The sequence below is a fragment of the Suncus etruscus genome, chromosome 1 (genome assembly GCF_024139225.1).
Source record: "Suncus etruscus isolate mSunEtr1 chromosome 1, mSunEtr1.pri.cur, whole genome shotgun sequence".
Lineage (NCBI taxonomy): Eukaryota > Metazoa > Chordata > Mammalia > Eulipotyphla > Soricidae > Suncus > Suncus etruscus.
The window spans coordinates 142,079,705-142,100,668 of NC_064848.1; the positions used below are offsets into that span (position 1 = coordinate 142,079,705).

General features: G+C 38.8%; 1 protein-coding gene across 1 annotated transcript in view; it reads right to left on the reverse strand.

Annotated features, from left to right (window-relative positions):
• Positions 1–20,964, reverse strand: part of CHCHD3 (coiled-coil-helix-coiled-coil-helix domain containing 3) — a 333,437-nt gene that overhangs the window by 180,518 nt on the left and 131,955 nt on the right. The window contains exon 4 of the mRNA XM_049775568.1: positions 15,638–15,731. Within this exon, the coding sequence (XP_049631525.1) occupies positions 15,638–15,731 (94 nt within the window). The remainder of the gene's footprint in view (positions 1–15,637; positions 15,732–20,964) is intronic.

Genomic DNA, 20,964 nt, shown 5'->3' on the forward strand with positions numbered 1-20,964 from the left:
ACCAAGAAAATAGAGGCTTTCAACTTTAACTATTTTTCTTCTTCTAATGGACTTTTTTAATAACTAGAATATATATAAAAAGATGTGATTCTTAGAATTGCTAGCCTATTTATAAAACAAAATTAAAGTACAAAAAATGTCTACTCATAGGCATACAGAACTTTGCATTCTCGTAGAATCCTGTATTTATATATGTATTCATCAATATAACAGATGAAGAGAAAAATACATTAATAAGCTTGTGCTCATTTTTAAGAGATAGGCAACAAAGGGCATAAAGAAAGAAAAGTAATTTGCTGTAAATTACACGGAGCTGTACAGGCAAGAGGAGGAGCAGTGGGGCAACAAGAAGGCTATTCTATATCCAATGATTGTTCAAGAAAACCATGAAGAAAAATAAAACGTGTTTACTCTAATAGGTTTAAATAATATAGCTGAGATATCTGCTACATTGATATTCTAACAAAGTACTCATCTATCACTGGTGCTCATGGTTAGTTATTTATTCCTTCATTTTGGGTTAGGAGCCACACCCAGTAGTGTGGGGAGGGAGAAAGTCAATAACTCTGGTTTTTTGTCTTGGGTTGCTGAAGAGACCAAGTGTGCTGGGATTGAACACAAATAAAAAGCATTCCCTCAGCCCTCCCCTCTTCAGACTCACAAATCATGCTTAAACTCTTTAAAGACATGATAATTGGGGCCAGAGGGATAGCACAACTGGTAGAATGTTTGCCTTGCATGTGGCCAACCTGGGTTCGATCCGCAGAGTACTGCCAGGTATGGCCCAAAGAAATATGTCAACTAAACATAATAGATGATATTTTGATTATGGAACCAGAAGGAAAGATGGTAATAATAAACATGATTAGAGCAAAGAGTACAACTAGATACCAGATACTAAATTTCATGACTGACAACTCTGCTTGTGTAAGAAATAGGCAAGAATTTTTAAGAGGTAAAAAGCCTTCAGGAGCAAATAGATATGTCTATAATCCATACTCAAATGATTTAGAAAATATGGGAGTGTATATGACTAGAAAAGGACAATAAAATGGTAATAGGCATTGGTAGGTATTTTACAATGGATGAATCTAACACAAATTCATGATTCTCACTGGTCTTCTTGCACTTAAAAACTATTTCAAAGAAAAATGTTTAAGAAATGAACTTCAAAATTCTAATTTTCATGCAGCATCTTAAAATACACTTTATGGCCCTGGTGACATCTAGCATCGCCAGGCCTGGCTTACAAAACTATGAAGAATCACCACAAGAGGCCTGGAGAAGCTCCTTGAATAGTGCTTTCCAAAGTTTCCCAAATCAGTATTTTCAAAAATCTGTTGTTGGGCCCTAGCAACAGTACAAAGGAGAGGATCTTGCCTTGAACATGATCAACTAGGATTCAATCCTCAGGATCCTATATGGTCCCCTGAACATCACCGGGAGTGATCCCTCTAATCTAGCAGAGCCTGGAATAATTCTAGTACACAGCTGGATGTGGTCCAAAAAGCAAACAAAAAAAGTATTGATTTTTCAGTTCAACAATAAAAATTTTCAAGTAAAATTAAATAAATTGTTTGCCACACGTAAGAAATATTTGCACATATATAATGCAGCAAAATTTATACTCTAAAATAATTTTAAAGATTTTAATTTCCCCGACACTAGACAAAGTAAAGCTCAGTAAAGCTCATTCTACCACAGATGTAGAGAAAGAACTTATTTTTAGAAAATAAAGCAAATTTTATAGTACATTAATTAACCTGCCATCAATAAGAATTACACTTGGTATTATTAAGTGCAGCTGAATAAGTACATTACAATTATATAACTACATTCTAAATTTGATTCATTTAATTTTTAATTTAACAAATCTCCAAAATGGTCAATAACAGTTCTTTATAGTTCTATTCTGAGCCTGGCTTTATAAGAAAAAAAAAAAAAAAGCCTGAAATATCTTCACACTAAATTTGTCATAAAATTCAATAAGAACACAAAATTCAAAATTGATTGAATCAACTGCCTGAGTAATGTGGACACTGTTAACGTATATTACATTTACTCTTTAAAAAAATTACTGCAGTAAGTCCATCTCTATTCTACCCGATAAGAATCCTGGCAGATTAACTTTTTTATTCAAAATATAAAAATAATCAAATCATATCTTATTTTCCCTGCAAATAAAAGCATTTATATTGAACATAAGAAAAGGAGAAGGTTATTCCTTTTAGAAATTAGCTCTCTTCTCAGGACAAATGATTGATAATTGCTACAAACCAGCTCACTCAAAGTTGAGCTTCTAGAACATAGAAAACCATTGAGTCAAAGAGACAGTACAGTGGGTAAGGCACCTGCTTTGGCATGTAGTCAATCTGGGTTCTATCTCCACACCTCATATGGTCCCAAGTGACCCCTAAGCACCACTGGGGTGTGGGCTCCTCAAAAAAAACAAAACAAACAAAAACCAACAACACTAACTTTTTAAAGTATACAATGATAACCCTTAATTTAACCAGGATTCTTTGCAATGTAGGAATTCCCAGGGGGAAAAACCCCTGTGGATTACTAAAAGTTCAAATTTAAAATGCCAAAACCTATTTAATTCAGAGAGACTTCAGTTCTAAGATCTCTTACTTTCTTTAATTATTCTTCACTCTTGGTAGTGTTATGATTCTAAATGGAATCTTTCACTTAATTACCATATACACAAGTATATTCAAATACTCCTATACACAAAAAGCAACCGCTGCTGAGGTGACTGGGAGAACCTATCTCGAGATGTGTATGTTCATCATATACATGATGTTTGCAGACATTAATTTCTACTTGTGATACTTTCTGCCTCATCTATGTATCTTAGTCCTACATGCTTTCACAAATCACTTCACGTTAAAAGATAATCAATTCACTAAATTGTGGGTCTGATTTGTAGCTCAGGTTCTCTCTGTTCAACCTGTAGTCTCTTCAGACATTTGCTTGATCTTCTGTAACAGAACTGATAGATGCCCTATCAATAGCAAGCATTTATTAACAATAAATCAGATACTGGACTTGAAAGCTCTTGGCTAAATTGAAAAGAACCCAAATTAAAGAGCATGTGCTTTTGTTGGGATGTTGGTTATTAATGAAGCCTATGAGCCTAATGGTACTACCAAGAAAATAAATAACTTGAAATACTTTGGAGGTTCAAAACTGTGATTCCAAAGTAATCAGCAAGCTGTGATCCCCTGAAAGTCAGAAAAGTTAGGAGACCAGAGAAAGGTCTCATATTTAATTTCAAAGCAGAAAATGCATTTCTCGTTATTTGTTTTGGGGCCACACCTGGAGGTATGCAGGGCTTACACCTGGTGGTACTTGTGGAATCATATGAAATGCCAGAAATTGAACCCATGTCAGCTGCATGCAAGGCAAATGCCCTACTATCACTTTAGCCCTGTACATAAGTAGATTTTATATTTTCCAATAAAGTTAACATTATGGAAAAAGGGAGCTGTAGGGAATGTCAAAGTACAGTAAGGTGCTTGCTTTGCATATGCGCATATGGCCAACCCCAACTGGCAGCACAAATGGTGCCCTGGAAACCATCAAAAACAGATCTCTTAGCACAAAGCCAGGAGTAAGATCTGAATACAAAAACAACAACAAAAAACAAGGACCGAAGTGACAGTACCACAAGTAGAGTCTTTGGCATATGTCCAACTGGGTTTCAGTCCTCTGCATCCTATATGATTCCCTTAGCACTGCCAGGAGTAATTCCTGAACAAAGCTAGGAGTAACCCTTAAGTAGGGCCAGGTATCCTCCCTCAAACACACACACACACACACACACACACACACACACACACACACACACACACACACACACACACACAAATAAACAACAAAATCTGACCCCATTGATTTTTTTTCCCATCAAAACAAAATCCTGAATGAAATTTAGGCACAAATCCTGAGTGAAATTCCCAATATGTTTCAAACAAGTAGGAAATATTTAGACACCCATTTAAATAGGAAATTTTGTGACCATGTGTTCCAAAAAATCAAAGAAAAAAAAAAAGTTAGCTAAAAAAGAAAACTCAACTTCTAATCTAAACAACAAATTTCCCAACAATGAAGACATCTGATAAGTTTACCACAAGTAATCATAAATTATTGGTGCTGATCATTCCATTATATTTTTTTATTTTCAAAATAGCCTGGCGCTGTCTGAGTAAATCACATTCTGCCTTGGGCTATGTAGCTTACCTCGAATTATTTCAGAATCATCTAAAATGACTCATTTTTCTATTAAAATGATGAATGGGCTAAATGAGGTATGTAATAAATACTGCAGGTTTGTAAACAGATTCCTGCTCTCCAGAGAATGGAAGCCTTACTTCATTTGGTAAGTCTGCCCCTCAGTATTTTCAGGAGAAATCATCCTTAAAATATAGTTAGTAAAAAAGGAATGGAACGAGTCACATTGAAACAAAATGGGAACTGCCTCTATGGGTTAGGGAACTACCCCAAACTATAAAGAAATTAAACCCCCGCCTCACACAAGTAAGAGTATGTGTCCAACCCACTGATAACCACATTCCTAATTATACTTAGGAATCATATCTAAGCAATAAAACCAAGGATACATTCAAAGCTGTCCAAAGATGGTAAAAGATTTGTAAGAGATTTCATGTCCAAACACAAATGAAGTTCTCAATGCACACGCGTATATCATAGTCAATGTTGTTGCTACTCAAGTTACTACTGAATTTACTAAAACAAAAGACCACACACAATGGCTGGAAGCCATTCCACAAGGATATATCAGAAAGAATAGTTTAAGACTTGCCATCGAGACACACTGGAAAGATCACTGTTGAACAAAAGGACATGCATTTGCCTTAGTTTCCTTCAAGACTCAATGTGCAAATCTCTTACTTGGGATTTGTAAGGATTGACAGACTTCATTATGCTCCTGTTAAAGCTTTAATGTGTGACAGGCTAAAGAAACACCAAAGACTGTAATTTCTTAGCCTCTTCAGTAGGGAATGGGAATATGATGTCAGTTCAATAAAATTCCAAAGCTCTAATGACAGTTCATTTCAGACCAGACACTGAAGCAAAGAAGTTATCCGTAAATGCCAGGTCATTATAAAGAGATGGAATTATCCCAGTCCTTTGCACCTCAGTTACCTATGGATTTTTACTCAGTGCTCTCCATACCTCACCATGACACCCATAATGACCAAGTGATGGAATGTCAATATGCTATTTATGGCAGGTCTTTCACATAGGAGCCACTCAACAAAAGTCGCTGTTGTCAGCCAACTGGTTTGTAAGCCACCTGATGAATTGTTAAAGCTGCAGTCAAACAAAATAAAAACATATTGTGAAGAGTTGCCCCTCTTAGGCATCTTTAAATATAACCCATTGCTGACTACATAATTAACTGTTCTGGCTGCTTCTCAGAGCACATTGTCCACAAGGTGACACAGTCTGAGATGGTTCCCTGGAAAAGAGGCAGCACAAGTGAACTGTACTCACTTTCACCTCATATTCTCACTATCTAGACCCACCCCCCAATCTTGACAGTGAGGTTTCATTCTCCCTACCAAAAGAATACTCAGTTCCTTCTCTGCTCCAAGCCCTTTTATACCAGTTCAGCATACCATACTTCTCCAGGGTTTTTTGGTCATGCTAAGGTTCTAGGTTTTTCTACAATGCAGGGTGAGGAGGGGGTAGTACAACTAAGCACATTTTAGAAGTAGGTCCTCCTGAAATATTTTAGGTCTGCAAGAAATATTTTAAATCTGTAACAGCAAGTCTAGTCTTTCTCTGGGTTATAACATATAACATATACCCAGGCTGGGCAAATGGAGATCTCTCTCTCATAAAGATGATCTGTGGTAACAGCATAGAAAGGGAAAAAGAATATGAATGTGTTACCATAGCCTGCTAACTTTAGAAGTAATACCTGAGCAGAGAGTCAGAAGTAAGCCCCTAGTGTGTGGTCAACCCCCAACTCCAAAAGAATGGGACTTGCAGATAGAGTCCAGGGTCCTGTCTCACCAGTAATATGAGAAAAATATCTTATACCTTAGTATTGGATGCTTCACACAGAAAAGCATAAATCCTCTCTGAAACTATCCTCAAAAAAAAAAAAAAACCCTCAAAAATTACAAACCTCATTATCTGGCATTCAGAGCAAACGAATACTCCATGCATGTCAAAACTATTCAGATTCAGAAGCTCTACAAGAAAAGCAGCACATGGCACTTAAAACCAGAAGAAACATTTCTGTATAGGTTATAGGCAAAGTACTAAATTGCACTCCCCAAATAGTAACAACAATTATGTACCTTTTAGTGCCCAATGAAAGAATCAGGACAGCCATGACTGCAACTTACTAAAAGAGAATTTCCAAGAGATGATGCCTACTATTCACTCACACAAAACGTTTAAGCAAAAGGCACATGGATCATTTTGAAACTACAAACCAAATCATACTGTCTGCCCTTGAGCAGAATCTCCCTCCTATTTGGCCAGCAGAGGCGGTTCTTATCAGCTTCCTTTAATTTAGTCATTTTCTTCCAGACCCCAAATTCAAAACCTTTTTTCTCTTTCACCATGAAATTTCAACTGTCACAGTTTGAAGCACAAACAAAACACAGAACTGAAAAGCACATAGCACAAAATTAATCAATTCTTCTTCTTGATTGCTTCACTGGAACATTTCAGACAAAAAGGAGACTACAGATGAAAAGTGACAACTTGGTGAAACAGTCACTTATATTTGCAAAAATAAAATTTATTCATCCACCTACCCTAATTTTTTTTAGTGCTACTTTTACTAAATAAACAACATGCAGTTTTTGCCAATTCAAAACTCCTAAGTTTTTTTTTGGGGGGGGGGGGAATTTACCCCCCAGAAAGGAAAGAAAGAATCACCTTTCCCACAAACGCTCTGGTTTGCCTGGAGACTTTTAGAAGAAAAATAACCAGATCTGATTCTTCTTTGAATCCGCAGCAACTAAATGCATCTAGCAGAGTAGGTGTTTAATGATTCTAAGATGGAGAGAAAAACGAAGTGCCTAAAGAATACCTAACGATCAAACCATCCATTTCCTCACTCTGTTTTGCCCTTTACACTTCACTAAATATGCACCTATTTGTCAAAATACTCACCTAATCATTCATTTCATTCTCCCCTTCAAGTCTTTGGATGAACCAGCCCTAGATTCGTCATTATTTACATGGTCATACTCTAAGCTCTGTCCTTATCTCTGACTCATCCCTTTTACTCATAACCCTCCAATTCCTTGTCATCCCCCCATTCCTAGGTTTCCATATGATAGCATGAAATATTATGGCAACGTCATAACAATGTCACACCATTCCTTAAGCGAAGTGCAATCCCTACTGACACTTCAAGAATCGTTTCAGATACCACTTCCCAGGAAAATCTTGTCTATTCTTTCTTGTTGCCTTTCCTTCATTTTTAAAAACTTGAGAAGATCTCATTCTCCCATGCTGCAAACCCAACACCACTACCTATGTACTTATAATTGACCCCATGCTACCCAGCGGCCTACATAAAGTTCTCCAATCAAAGTTAAGCCAATGGATGCAGATGGAGCAGTGAGTCAAAAAAGGGGCCTTCCTTTCACCAAGGTGGGAATTCTCCCAAGTATCTATGTGGCCTGGTTCAGTAGCAAACTAAGCACACTTCCATGGCTCTGTCTCCCACATGCTACTGTAAATTCCTTGAGGAAAGAATTTAGTTTTTTAATTCCATTTTCTATCCTTATTCTGTACCACAATGCTATTCATATCATAAACACTCAATAAAAGACCTATCCAAAGACATAAAACATTTTACATTTACCTTTAGAAGCTCCAACCTACCAAAGAGTTTCCTTAAATGAGTTTAAGATTTATTTCTTTTCATTATTTTATAGTTTAGATAATATGGCCATAGTACCAAAATGCCTGTATTGAATAGTCTTTCAAAGTTTCAAGAAGAAACTATTACTTAGTTGTGTGGTGATAACAAGAAATGACTAAAGTTAAACCAGCCTGACTAAGACAGGAAACAAGACATAAGAATTTTAATTGGCATTTCAAAAATATAACTGCAAAGCAAAAAGAAAAAATTCTCCCTACTCTTTTTTAAAAAAACATATTATTGCAAAGCAAAAATAAAAGTATAACCTTCTTCTCTTAAAAAAAATCAGAAGGCATAAAAAAACTGATGCCTTGGTACAATAAGGTCTTAAAAGATGCATAAAACATCAAATCACAGGAGCTCAGTGATGGTGCTGGTCTTTGTTTTCTTCCAAAGGAGTTTCTCATTTCTAAGAAGCCTTGAATGTGAATTTTCTGGAACAGGTTTATTCATGTGAGCCACCCCCTCTAACACCCAACCCTGGCTAAAATTCAGAACATGAGAAGGTTGGTACCTGGCAAAGAGTTGGGCAGGGAGGGGCTGTCTAAACTCTCCTGGAATCTAGGGCATGGCCAACAGGCTTCTTCAACTATAGAAATTCTCACCAGAGAGAAAGAGTTTTTATCTGCTCCTATTTTAAAACTTCAACAACAGGGCCATGGTGACTGTGCCCTTCCAAAGAGCTTCAATAAAGCTAGCTGAGACAACAACTGTGGAAGAGCCTGCACACGCACAACTCGTGAGAGGGCCCCCGAAATGTCAACTGCAAGTGGGTGGTGAAGGAGAGAGGGATTTAATTCACAGTAGCAATATCACATTCACTGTGGGCTCTTTTACCCCCCTACTTCTCCTGAAAGACAGCTTTCCAATCCCTTCCCATGTGTGAAAACCAACCTTTACTTTCTTGCTGGCTGCAACATTTGGGTTCTAAATAAAGAGGCGCAAATCAATGCCCAGCCATCGCTCAGCATCCCACGTTGGGTGAGGAATGGCAGCAAGTTGAAAGAGGGTGGAGTGGGAAAACCCAGTGATCACAGAACAATGCTAACATGATTTAGGATGACTCATGTCAATCACTAATTCCCAGGACTGACCTTCCCTAGTTTGGGATAGAGGGATTAAGAGATAAGAGTGGGTTTAAAGTCATATTTCAAAAGTTGGAGAGATAGTACTTGGGTAGGGAGCTTGCCTAGCATGTGGCTGACAAGGATTCACTACCCAGTAAGACATATTGACCCCCCAAAGCACTGCCAGGAGTGATTCCATAGGGGAAAGTCAAGACAAGAGTAACCCTTGAGCACTGCCAGATGTGGCCCAAACCAAAATAAAATAGAATAAAATATATAAAGCTACACGTCATATCCTACAATTCTGTTATATAAGAGTTGCTAGAATGTAGACCATGGAAATCAGGAGAAGCTTTATACTCCCAGAAACATTTACAGAGAATAATAATGCTGATTCTCTTAGATTTTTTTTTCTTTTTGTTTTGTTTTTGTTTGGGGACCGCATGTGGCTGCACCCAAGGGTTACTCCTAACTGTGCTCAGAAATCACTCCTGGCAAACTCGGGAGATCATATGGGATGCCTGAGACAAACCCGTGTCAGTCAAATAAATGCCCTACCCCTGTATTATCACTCCAGCACACCCCTTTTAGAGATTTTTTCCCCTAACTTTTAATTGTGGTGAAACAGAATGGAAATAAAATCACCTGTATATATCACTTACAAGTATAAGTATTTTGCCATACTGTAGTTCTTCAGAATTCTGAACACAGCAAAGCTAAAATTCCAAACCCATTTCAAGAGTTCTTTTGCCCTCCCCCTGCAACTTGGGGCTACTACCTTTGATTTAGTGTCTCAATGACCCCCACTACTATAGATCACCTCTGTGGTGAGTGTTGGCTTCTTTCCTTCTTTTTTTTTTTTTTTTTTTTTTTTTTTTGGTTTTTGGTTTTTGGTTTTTGGGTCACGCCCAGCAGTGCTCAGGGGTTACTCCTGGCTCTACACTCAGAAATCGGCCCTGGCAGGCACAGGGGACTATATGGGATTCGAACCACCATCCTTCTGCATGCAAGTCAAACGCCTTACCTCCATGCTATCTCTCCCGCCCCAGCTTCTTTCTTTCAATGAACATAATACCCTCAAGGTTCACCTGTGTTACAGCCTGTTATCTGAACCACCTTCCATTGTTCTGCTTTGTTTTGGGACCACACAAGCAGTGCTCTGGGCTTAATCCTGATTTTCTGCTGGCAGTGCCTGAATGCTGTGGATTCAAACCCAAGTCAGCTGCATGCATGGATACATGCCAAGTGGTCTCTGTCTCTCCACTCTGATTTTATTTATATATTAATTTATGTAATAATTGCCCGCCCCTTTTCACCACTGGCCAGAGTGCTGCTAGAAGAATAGGTAGACACAGATTTCTTTGAGATCCATTTTTCAGTTCTTTTGGAAGGTGGGATTGTAAAAGCATATGATCATTCTTTGTTTACTTAACATTCTTAAATATTTGAGGAGTCACCATACCAGTTTCTACAATGGCTTAATTTATATACCCTTCCCAATATGGTCCATACACTTTGATATATATTACTTGGCTTCTTATTTTCCTTTGTTTTTAAATTAAGACCAGCAGGACTTAGTTTTACTGATAGAAACAAGGGGAAATTGAATGATTTTTGTTTGTTTTGGGTCACACCTGGCAGCACTCAGGGATTACTCTGGCTCTACTCTCAGAAATCGCTCCTGGCAATCTCAGGGGACCATATGGGATGCTGGGATTCGAACCACCGTCCTTCTACATGCAAGGCAAACGCCTTACCTCCATGCTATCTCTCCGGCCCCTTGAATGATCATTTGCTTGTTTACTGTTCAAAATTAAGGGAAATAAAGGCTGACCTGTTTTAATGGTGCAGGGAATCAAATCTAGGCTCTGACACATACTAAATTTGCACCAATGAGCCTTGGTCCTGTGTGATTGAATAGTAGTCAACTTGATGTGATATGCGATGGTTCCTCGGTCATTTTTTTATTTTCCAAATTTTCTGAAATATTCTTACAACATTTGAATAGAGAAAAATTCAGTGAAATGGACTGAACTATTAAAATGGATCACACTAATACATATTCATTAGTAGAAAATAACTTTTGGGGCCGGGCGGTGGCGCTAAAGGTAAGGTGCCTGCCTTGCCTGCGCTAACCTTGGATGGACCGCGGTTCGATCCCCGGTGTCCCATATGGTCCCCCAAGCCAGGAGCAACTTCTGAGCACATAGCCAGGAGTAACCCCTGAGCGTTACTGGGTGTGGCCCAAAAAAAAAAAAAAAAAAAAGAAAATAACTTTTAACCATGTAAGCTAAACTTTTTAAAAGTGTGAGCACTAAGGTTAGAATTCTTCAAGACTGTAGACACTATGGTCTGTGTTTTGTGAAATGGACTTACACATATTACTAGAAATATTCCATATTGATTTGTGAAACAGAAAAGAAATAAAAAACCAAAAAAACAGAATGTTCACCCAGGTCAGGATGGTAATGACTTAAGTGATTTTACTACCTATTTTCTACAGATTTGGTTTTTTATTTTTTCTGCTCTATGCCTAAAGAATGACATGTCTCCTATACTAACAAATTTTTAAAAAGGGAGGAGGCAGGTCATTTTATAAATAAGATTCAACTCATGGGTCCCTAAATTAATGTAGATAACCTTGTTGCTATGGCCATGAAAAGTCTAAGAACACTCCAGACAGGCTGTCTTTGAACTAGTCAATCCAACTGCATAAACTCTAGAGGCTCTCTATATGGTTAATATTAGAAAAGAAGCCAAAATCCAGAAATTATAAGGAAATCTGCCATCGCTACCATAGGACCTCAGATTCCATAATGAAGAAACCTACAGAAGAACATACAGTGTCGGGGTCTTTATCATGCTTAATCTGTTCAACAGAAACATACAGAAAAGGACTGGATGAGATTTACAAAGAGCAAATAAGGGCCAGTTTGACACTGTTTGAACCAAACTTGAAAAAAATGCTATTTTAATGGCTGTTAGCTAAGAAAGTTTCTTAATTTCAGGGTTTTTTTATTTGTTTGTTTATTTTACTGAGACAGATCCTCTTTCCATGCCTTGTCATCTACACTATTCCAATAATTTGTTAAGAAGTACCAATCTTGCCTATCTTCTAGAACTAAGCAAGAACTAGTTAATATGCTCAAACTTAAGCATACAAAAGCACAGAAAAGAGGGCTTTGTGGCTAAGAATCCACAAATGCTAGAACAGAGAGGGAAATGCCAACTAATATTCTTCTATGCCCTAGAAACTTATAAAGCTCACTCCCCCACCTCCTCTTCTCATATAGCGATTCAATTAGCCCTCTCGTCTCATCCTGACCTACCAATAGAGAAGTTATAACATCCTCAGATATATTCTCAACTTCCTCCCAAAGCCTTCAAAACTAAGGAGTACATATGATGGTAATGACTGACTCACCCAACAAAGTGCGTGCTAAATGCTGAAATTATCCCTTTCATAACAAATGACTGTCCTTCCCCTTTATTCTGGGCTTAGTTCCATTCCACATGAATGTACTGGGGATGGCTGCTGGCCAGTCCCCTGACATTTCTGAGTCCACCGGCTCTGTTTGGCTTATCATCACTTCATCTGGCCCAGACACTGGGTTAGTTATAAACAAAATGGGTTCAATACAACCTGGTTTCTTTTTTTTCTTCTCCACTGACACCAAGTTAGGCTAGTGACTCAAAGAAATGACTAAGGAAAAGGTAGAGAACTGACCCTTAGATCCTTACTACTAACGTATTCTTTTTTTTTAATAGGTTTTTGGCCACATCTAGTAATGTTTAGGGGATATTCCTGTTCTGTGTTTAAGAACATTACTTAAAAGCATGGCGGGCATTATGGGGTGCCAGGAATTGAACCTGGGACAGCCATGTGCAAGGCAGGTGCCCTATTCACTATTCTAGGTCTTCAGTTCCTGATTTTTGATGGTTACTGGCCTGAGATCAAGGGACATCCCTTACAGTCTATCCTGACAGTTCCCCGTTGTATAGTCAGACCATGCCATACCGAACATGACAGGCTCAGAAAAGTACCTGGAACTCTCCAGAATCTGAGGATATAATAAAGTTTCCATGGAAATTAAAAAGTTATAACCCCAAGTTCATCCTAAAAACTTCCATTTTACCCCATAAGAAGCATTGAATAAATGATTTCGAAGGCACACAGCAATAAAATACACCAGAAAACTCTTTAACCATTTAAAAGTATATTTTAGAGTCATATTTAAGGATATATATGATGTATATACATTACATATATGTGTATATATATACATATATATACATGTAAGTAGTTTTTTTTTAAGTTCAAGAGAGCTGAAGAAACAGTACAACAGGTATGCATGCAGGTAGCCCAGGTTCAATCCTAAGCATCCCATAAGGTTTCTTGAACCCTGCCAGCAGTAAATCTGAGTGCAAAGCCAGAAGTATATCCTGAGTTACTGCCAGGGATGGCTCAGAAAAAAAAAAGGGGGGGGGGGATAAAAAGTTTTCAAGGGCTATATATCAATTAGCTATATATGTGCTTTGCACACAGGAGGTTTGACCTTCAGCATCTCATGGTCTCCCAAGCAGCATTAGGAATGACCCAGGAGCCTAGAACTAAGAGCAGCCTCCTGTACCTTCAGGTACGGTCCAAAACCACAATAAAGATGTTGGGAAAACAGTATAGCAAGTAAGTAGGATGCTCACCTTGTGCAAGGCCCAAACAGTTTTGACCCCTGAACCTCTCTGTCCCCCACTAGCTTACCAAGTGTGATTTCTGAGGGCGGAGCCAATAATTAACTCTGAACACAGCTACGTGTGACCCATAAACAAACCACAAGATGCTAAAAACATTACAGATAGCATTATCCTGACTCTTAGTCATGTAATTAATAGACCTAAGGGAAAGTACTGTCATTCAAATTGAGCAGGGGGGGGTTATGTACCAACTTTTGTGAAACTAACGTTAATAAGTTCTGATAAACCACTGCCATAGGAACAGCCTCAATTAACAATTTTTTAAAACAAATTTTATAATTATGTAAAGTTTTGAACATTTTTTCTTTTAAAAAAATGTTTTATGCTGAAGAGGGGTTATGTCACTTGCCTAATAGGCAGACAATTCTGCTTCAATCCCTAGCAGACATATAGTTCCCTGAACATCAGAGAGTGACCTCTGAGCACAAAGCTTGGAGTAATCCATGGGCATTGCTAGGTGTGATCCCCAAAACAAACAAACAAAAATGTGTTTCTTAGACTGGGAAGGTAAAGGGGCTAGAATACATGTCTCCATGCACAAGGCATCATGCTTAATCCCTAGCACCAAATAGTTCCTGTGTGGGGCCAGAGAGAGAACACAGTGGTAAGGAGTTTGGAGTTTGCCTTGCAAGCAGCCTATCCAGGATGGACAGTGGTTTGAATCCCAGCGCCCATATTGTTCCTTGTACCTGCCAGGAGCAATTTCTGAGCTCAGAGCCAGGAGTAAACCTGAGTGCCACCAGGTGTGACCCAAAAACAAAACAAATAAACAAACAAAAAATATTTCCTGTGTGCTTTCGGGTACAGCCCTGGAAGATCGTAGCAAGCAAGGAAAGCCCTCTCCAGAATATAATTCTCTCTTGGTTTTAAGGCTAAAGAGATAACATAGTGAGTAGGAAATGCAGAATGAAGGGTGCTTGCCTTTCAGACAAATGATTTTGTTTCAATACCTGGCACCCCATATGGTGCCAAGCCCTACCAGGAATGATCCCTGAGCACAGAGTCAGGAATAAGTCCTAAGCACTGCTAGGTGTAGCCAAAAACCCAACCACCACCCTCCAAAAAAGATGGCTTCAGAAAATCTTGCACTACATTTTTCCTCTTCAAAGCCCAGAGACTGATGAATCAAACTTAACTCACCTTTGCTAGGGACCAACCAGATTAACACCTGGTTGCCAGCAGAAAGAGCAACAAACTAGGTTTCAAATACAATATACAACTGATAAGGAGTAGAGGTATATTCCCTTCTTCCAGGAGAACATGAGCACACATGCAGATCGGTTCTTACTTCAGCAATTTTCTTTTTTTTTTTTTTTGGTTTTTGGGCCACACCCAGTAACGCTCAGGGGTTACTCCTGGCTATGTGCTCAGAAGTTGCTCCTGGCTTGGGGGACCATATGGGACACCGGGGGATCGAACCGCGGTCCGTCCAAGGTTAGCGCAGGCAAGGCAGGCACCTTACCTTTAGCGCCACCGCCCGGCCCTTTTTAATTTTTTTTTTTTTTTTTTTTTTTTGGTTTTTGGGCCACACCCGGTAACGCTCAGGGGTTACTCCTGGCTATGTGCTCAGAAGATGCTCCTGGCTTGGGGGACCATATGGGACACCGGGGGATCGAACCGCAGTTGGTCCAAGGCTAGCGCAGGCAAGGCAGGCACCTTACCTTTAGCGCCACCGCCCGGCCCGCTAGCAATTTTCATATGACCTGTCCTTCAGTCTTGCTGGCTAATCTGGATAAACTATCAATTATATGAAAAAGGCCCAAATCAAAAACGTATAAGCCAAAAGAACATGAATAATGTCAATATTACAAGTTAACAAACAGTACTTCCATGTTCAGAAATGTACAACGGGAACTTAAAGAAAAGACATTGCTACTAAATATATTTTTCTTACCAGGCCTTTTGCCTTGGAACGTTCCTCCTCGCTTGATATTCTCTCTCGAAGAATAGCTCTGGTTAGTTGATCCAGTTCTTTGCTTTGCTTCATTCTGAAAGGACAAGAAATGTCTCACTTAACAAAGATGATGTGAGTGGTTGACATTTTTTAACAAAATACTTGAATGAAAAGACAAAAATGGACTAAAAAAGACAGTACAGAGGTTAATATGTTTGCCTTGCCTCAAATCTAGTTTGAATCCTAATCCCCTCAGGTATGCCCCCAAAGCAGTCAGGAGTGGCCCCTAAGTACCACTGGATGCTGGGCATCCTTTTCCTCCCAAAAAAGAAAATAGAAACAGATAATGCCAGAGTTAATGGCCAGGTACATACTTTAGCATACCTCCATATATCCTGTACCAAAACATTTAAAATAATAGAATTCAAAGGTCATAAAGTAATAACTTATTGATCTAGTTTCATAAAATTCTTGTTGTTGTTGCTGTTGTTTTGGGGCCATAACCAGCTGTGCTAAGGGCTTACTTTTGGCTCTGTGCGAAAGGAATTACTTATGCCAGAGATCAAACCAGGGCAGGTTACAGGCAAGGCAAATGCCCTACCTACTGTACCCAATTTCACTCAAGTTTTACATAAAATGTAAATTGTCCACCTAAAAATAAATTCCATCTCTACCTATACCAGTTCTTAAAAGATCTGTCACAAGTCTAAAAGCAAGTTACTTTTATAAAACCCACATTTGAAGGTACCTACACTCATTCTCTGAAATTTGACTGAATTCAATTGTGAGTTGTGCATATACCAGACAACACATCAGTCAAAGAGATCAGGCCCAACAAGAAGGGCAGATCCCCATTCTCAGCAATCTTGCTTTTTAAAGCAGGGAATTGAGAACACAAACTCTCCTATTTGCCAACAGTCCTCAAAACAAATCTAAAAAATAGGACTTCTCAAGAGCAGGGCTCCTCCCTTCTGGAAATAGGCTAATTTGTTCATTAGCTTCAAACTAAACACACCAGATTTAGCAAGACCCATCCATCTAGCAAAGTGAGACCAGTTAAGCTAGATCCCCCAGGATCTGTACACAATACTAATGCTATTAATGAAGACTACAACTGCATTAAGTGTGTGGGTAATCTCATCGCATACTAAGATCATATTAAGCTACAACCCACTACAGTCCCTCATTGTGCAAGAAAAAGATAAACTACCTTGGCACCGATTTTCACCATAGTTCTGGCACATAAAAGTAATCATGAAAAGAGGGTGCATTTCAGTCTAATCTCATGGACAAAGATTGTCTGATTGCCTTTTCTTTTTGAAGAGAATAACCCCTCTATACCATCATATCCCCAAAGGTATAAACGACACTTTAAAAAGGAGATGTTAAGATTCTTATGCTGGCATAAGTGGAATTCTGAGTGAAATCTGTAAGTAAGAATGTAGATCACCACACTAAACTCAATACTAACTTGTCACATTTCAGTAAAAAAAAAAAAAAAAAAAACCTTGAAAATTTGAAAATAAGATTTCTGCTGTTTTAAAAGTGAAATGCTCAGAAATCAATTAGAACAGATTAAAAAATGCTTTGAAATTATAGTCCACCATTAGAATAGTTTCCATCTAAAAATTTAACTTACATCTTCTGTGTTCTGAATAATTCAGATGAATAATAGAAATGCAAGAAAACCTGTACTGAAAATACTCAAAAAAAAAAAGGGCCCGGAGAGATAGCACAGCAGCATTTGCCTTGCAAGCAGCTGATCCAGGACCAAAGGTGGTTGGTTCGAATCCCGGTGTCCCATATGGTCCCCCGTGCCTGCCAAGAGCTATTTCTGAGCAGACAGCTAGGAATAACCCCTGAGCTACGCCAGGTGTGGCCCAAAAACCAAAAACCAAAAACCAAAAAAAAAAAAAAAAAAAAAAAAGAATGAAACTGTAGGAAGCTTTTCCGTAATTGTTAGGCACAATTCCAAATTAAAAGCCCAATTTCTCTCTATTATTTCAACTGCAACAACATCAGTGATATTAACTCACAGGGCATATATAACTAATAAAAAAAAATGGCAGGGGTTAGAAGTCAGGCCCCTTCCTCATAGTGGAGAAAGTTAAAAGTATCTACAGCCATCAGCAGCACCTGAAAAGAAGGTAGAAATGCTTATTCATAGACACCACGAAAAAGTTCAGATTCCTAGACTTTCTGATCAGGCACCAGAGTTTCACAGCAAATGACCTTTTAGCTAGTCCTCCCTGTGATACTAATGCACACTTAGGTTGAGAGCTAAGACCCTCTTTTGCACAAACATAAATAAATTCAATTAAATTCTGGTGATATATAATAGGTGAATAATATCTAAATCCAAGTGGTCCGACATAAGGATATTAGAGTAGCTGTTAAGGTCATGGATCACATTGTAGAAGAGTAAAGGAAAAGCATTTCTCCCAACATAGGGCCCACAAGAAAAAAGTTTTAGTCTATTCACAATTGAGGTAGAAACTAAAAACAATAAAAATTACTATCATTCAAGACTGTAGCAATAATACAGTGGGTAGGGTGTTTGCCTTGCATGCATGCAGTCGACCCAGGTTTGATCTCTGGCATCCTATATGATTCCTCAAATCCACCTGGAATGATTCCTGAGCACAGAACCAGGAATAATCTGTGAGCACTACCAGGTGTGGCCCAAAAATAAAAAACAAAATATTACTATCACTCATGGATATCTACAATAATTATATGCCAAAAGACTGTATTAAACATACATATATTTAAACAATGAAAACTTTCATAAAAAAAATCCATCCATGAATCATAAATGAATTGCATATAGATTTTTCTCCTATCTACCAATTGGGAATATTATTTTGAAATATTGTTTAATAATAACTCACTGTCTAAGTTAGAAGTTAGTCTGCTTGCATATGTCATAAATTTTAACAACAATGTAAGTATGTGATTCACTTTTGAAAGATAGTATGTTTTGTTAACCAAACAAAACATGAACATAAAATCATTGACACTATAAGAAAAACAAAGGTTACTTAGTTTGTGATACTTAGAATCACCTTTGAAGTTGGACAACTGGGTCTAAATCAATGTTTGTAAAACCTGACAAGTGAAATGAATACTTTATTAACTTCCTGGGACCCGATATTCCTGGAGTAAATTGGACCACAATAATGCCCACCTTAGCCTGATGCCTGTAACATAATTACCACTCAAACAGGTTTACTCAGGATCAGATGATGAGTTTCCACTATATGATCAATAAAGAGAAAAGCAGTTGATTCGTTTGAACTTTTACTTCCATTCAGTGATACTGAATTCACTCCCAAATCATAAGTTTTTTTTTTTCCTTTGAGGATATCTTCTACTACTGTCTAAATTCCTTTTTTGATTTATGAACCACCTGTTCTTTTTCAGGAGTATGACATGGGGAGTTCGGAGAGAATTAAACACATCACCCTGAGTTCCAGTCATTTCTGCAAAGTACTGAAGGAGGCCTGTGAAAAGGGCCAGATAATCTATGTTTCGAGTCTTGTGAGTTTAGCATTTCATTTGACCCAAGAAGTAAGGTGGCCAACATTCAGCACTCTGAGCTGCCAAGCCACCACCAATTCACCACATATCAATGCATGAAATCAATGCATAAAATCCATAAAACTGTTTTCTTGAGAAGAAATAGTCACTAACTACATCTTGGACACAAGGTGTGGCTACTTTATCTACTCCACCTTTTTTTCCCCAATTTTATCACTTTCAACTGCTTCATCATTTCTTTTGTTTGTTTTTGTTTTTGGGTCACACCCAGCAGCGCTCAGGGGTCACTCCTGGGTCTACGCTCAGAAATCCCTCCCGGCAGACTCGGGGGACGATATGGGATGCCGGGATTCGAACCACCGTCTTTCTGCATGCAAGGCAAATGCCCTACCTCCATGCTATCTTTCCGGCCCCTCAACTGATTCATCTTTATCAGCTTTAAAAACTTCTGAAACTGACAACTGACCACATTAACTGCTCCCACCTTTCTTCATGCTTCTTCATTGCCTTCCTTCTGCTTATCAATAAGCTCCCCAAAAATCAACAACAGTTAGATTTTGAACAACGGTGTTTTTGGTCATTAGTCTATGCCCAAGGTTTATAACAGAACGCAAACATAGTAAGTGATCAGCAAATAATGCAATAGATACATGCAGGAGTGAATGGATGTCATCTTTCCTACCTGAGAATGATGAAAAACAAGCTAAGTGAAACAGATGCCTAAGACTTTAGGTACAGTAATAGCTTGAGAGACAAAACCAAGTTATTGAGGACCAAGCCACAATTTGATTGGTGTCACAAGGGTGATTCAATCCTAAAGCACTTTGAATACCATAAAACAGAAATGTGTTCTATATTCCACAACATTTCAGAGCTTCTGCAATATCCAGACCTAATCATACTTGGCTATGGGAAGATTGATAATAATATCAGATGACTTGAAAGAAAATCACTTTAAAAAAATTAAAATCCTTAAAGTTTAGTCTCACTACAAAAAGAACTGCAGGCCTGCCCAGTGGGGCCCGACTGTGAAATATTTTGAGTGCTGCCTGTGTGTGTCTGTCTACTGTCCTGCCGTGTGAACCTCTTGGGAGTGGGCTGAAAAGAGGCTCCAGAAAACTTGCTCTCCCCGAGGCCCATTCTAGGGCGGGAACGCCAAGGAACTGCTATAAGAACGCCAAGGAATGTGAAAACCTGCTATAAGCATTACTTTGCAGAAGCCTGGTCCCCTGTTGGTGACGTCAGGCTGGGAAAATCTACGAAACTACGCCTGCCCAGTCGGGCCCGACAGAAAAATTGTGAGTGCTGCTTGTGTGTGTGTCTGTCTACTATCCTGTTGGTGAACCTCTTGGGAGTGGGCCGAAAAGAGGCTCCAGAAGAGTACTAAGCTCCCCTTCGCTACGCAGCCATGCGCTCTTTCTAAGGAAAGAACACCATGGCAACAAGAAGAAAAAAAATCATACTAAGAACTGTGCTGGATCACTGAAGCCCAGCATTTCTCTCCAGACTGTCATCTCTGCTGCGTGCTCGGGTCTAAGGTTTGATCCTGTTTGAGGCTTCATCCACGGAGGACTCCCCTCTCTTGGAGGCAAGTGGACCCATCCAGAAAGGGCGGAGCCAGAGGAGTGTGGCTACCTACATCATATAGCCAATGAATACCACCACAACACGAAGAAAAACCCACAATACAAGTGTGACAATGGGGAAACAATGCAGGCCAGCATCAGACATAGAGAATGAAGATGACAATTCTGATGACGAGATAATGACCAACCAACTAATCAACC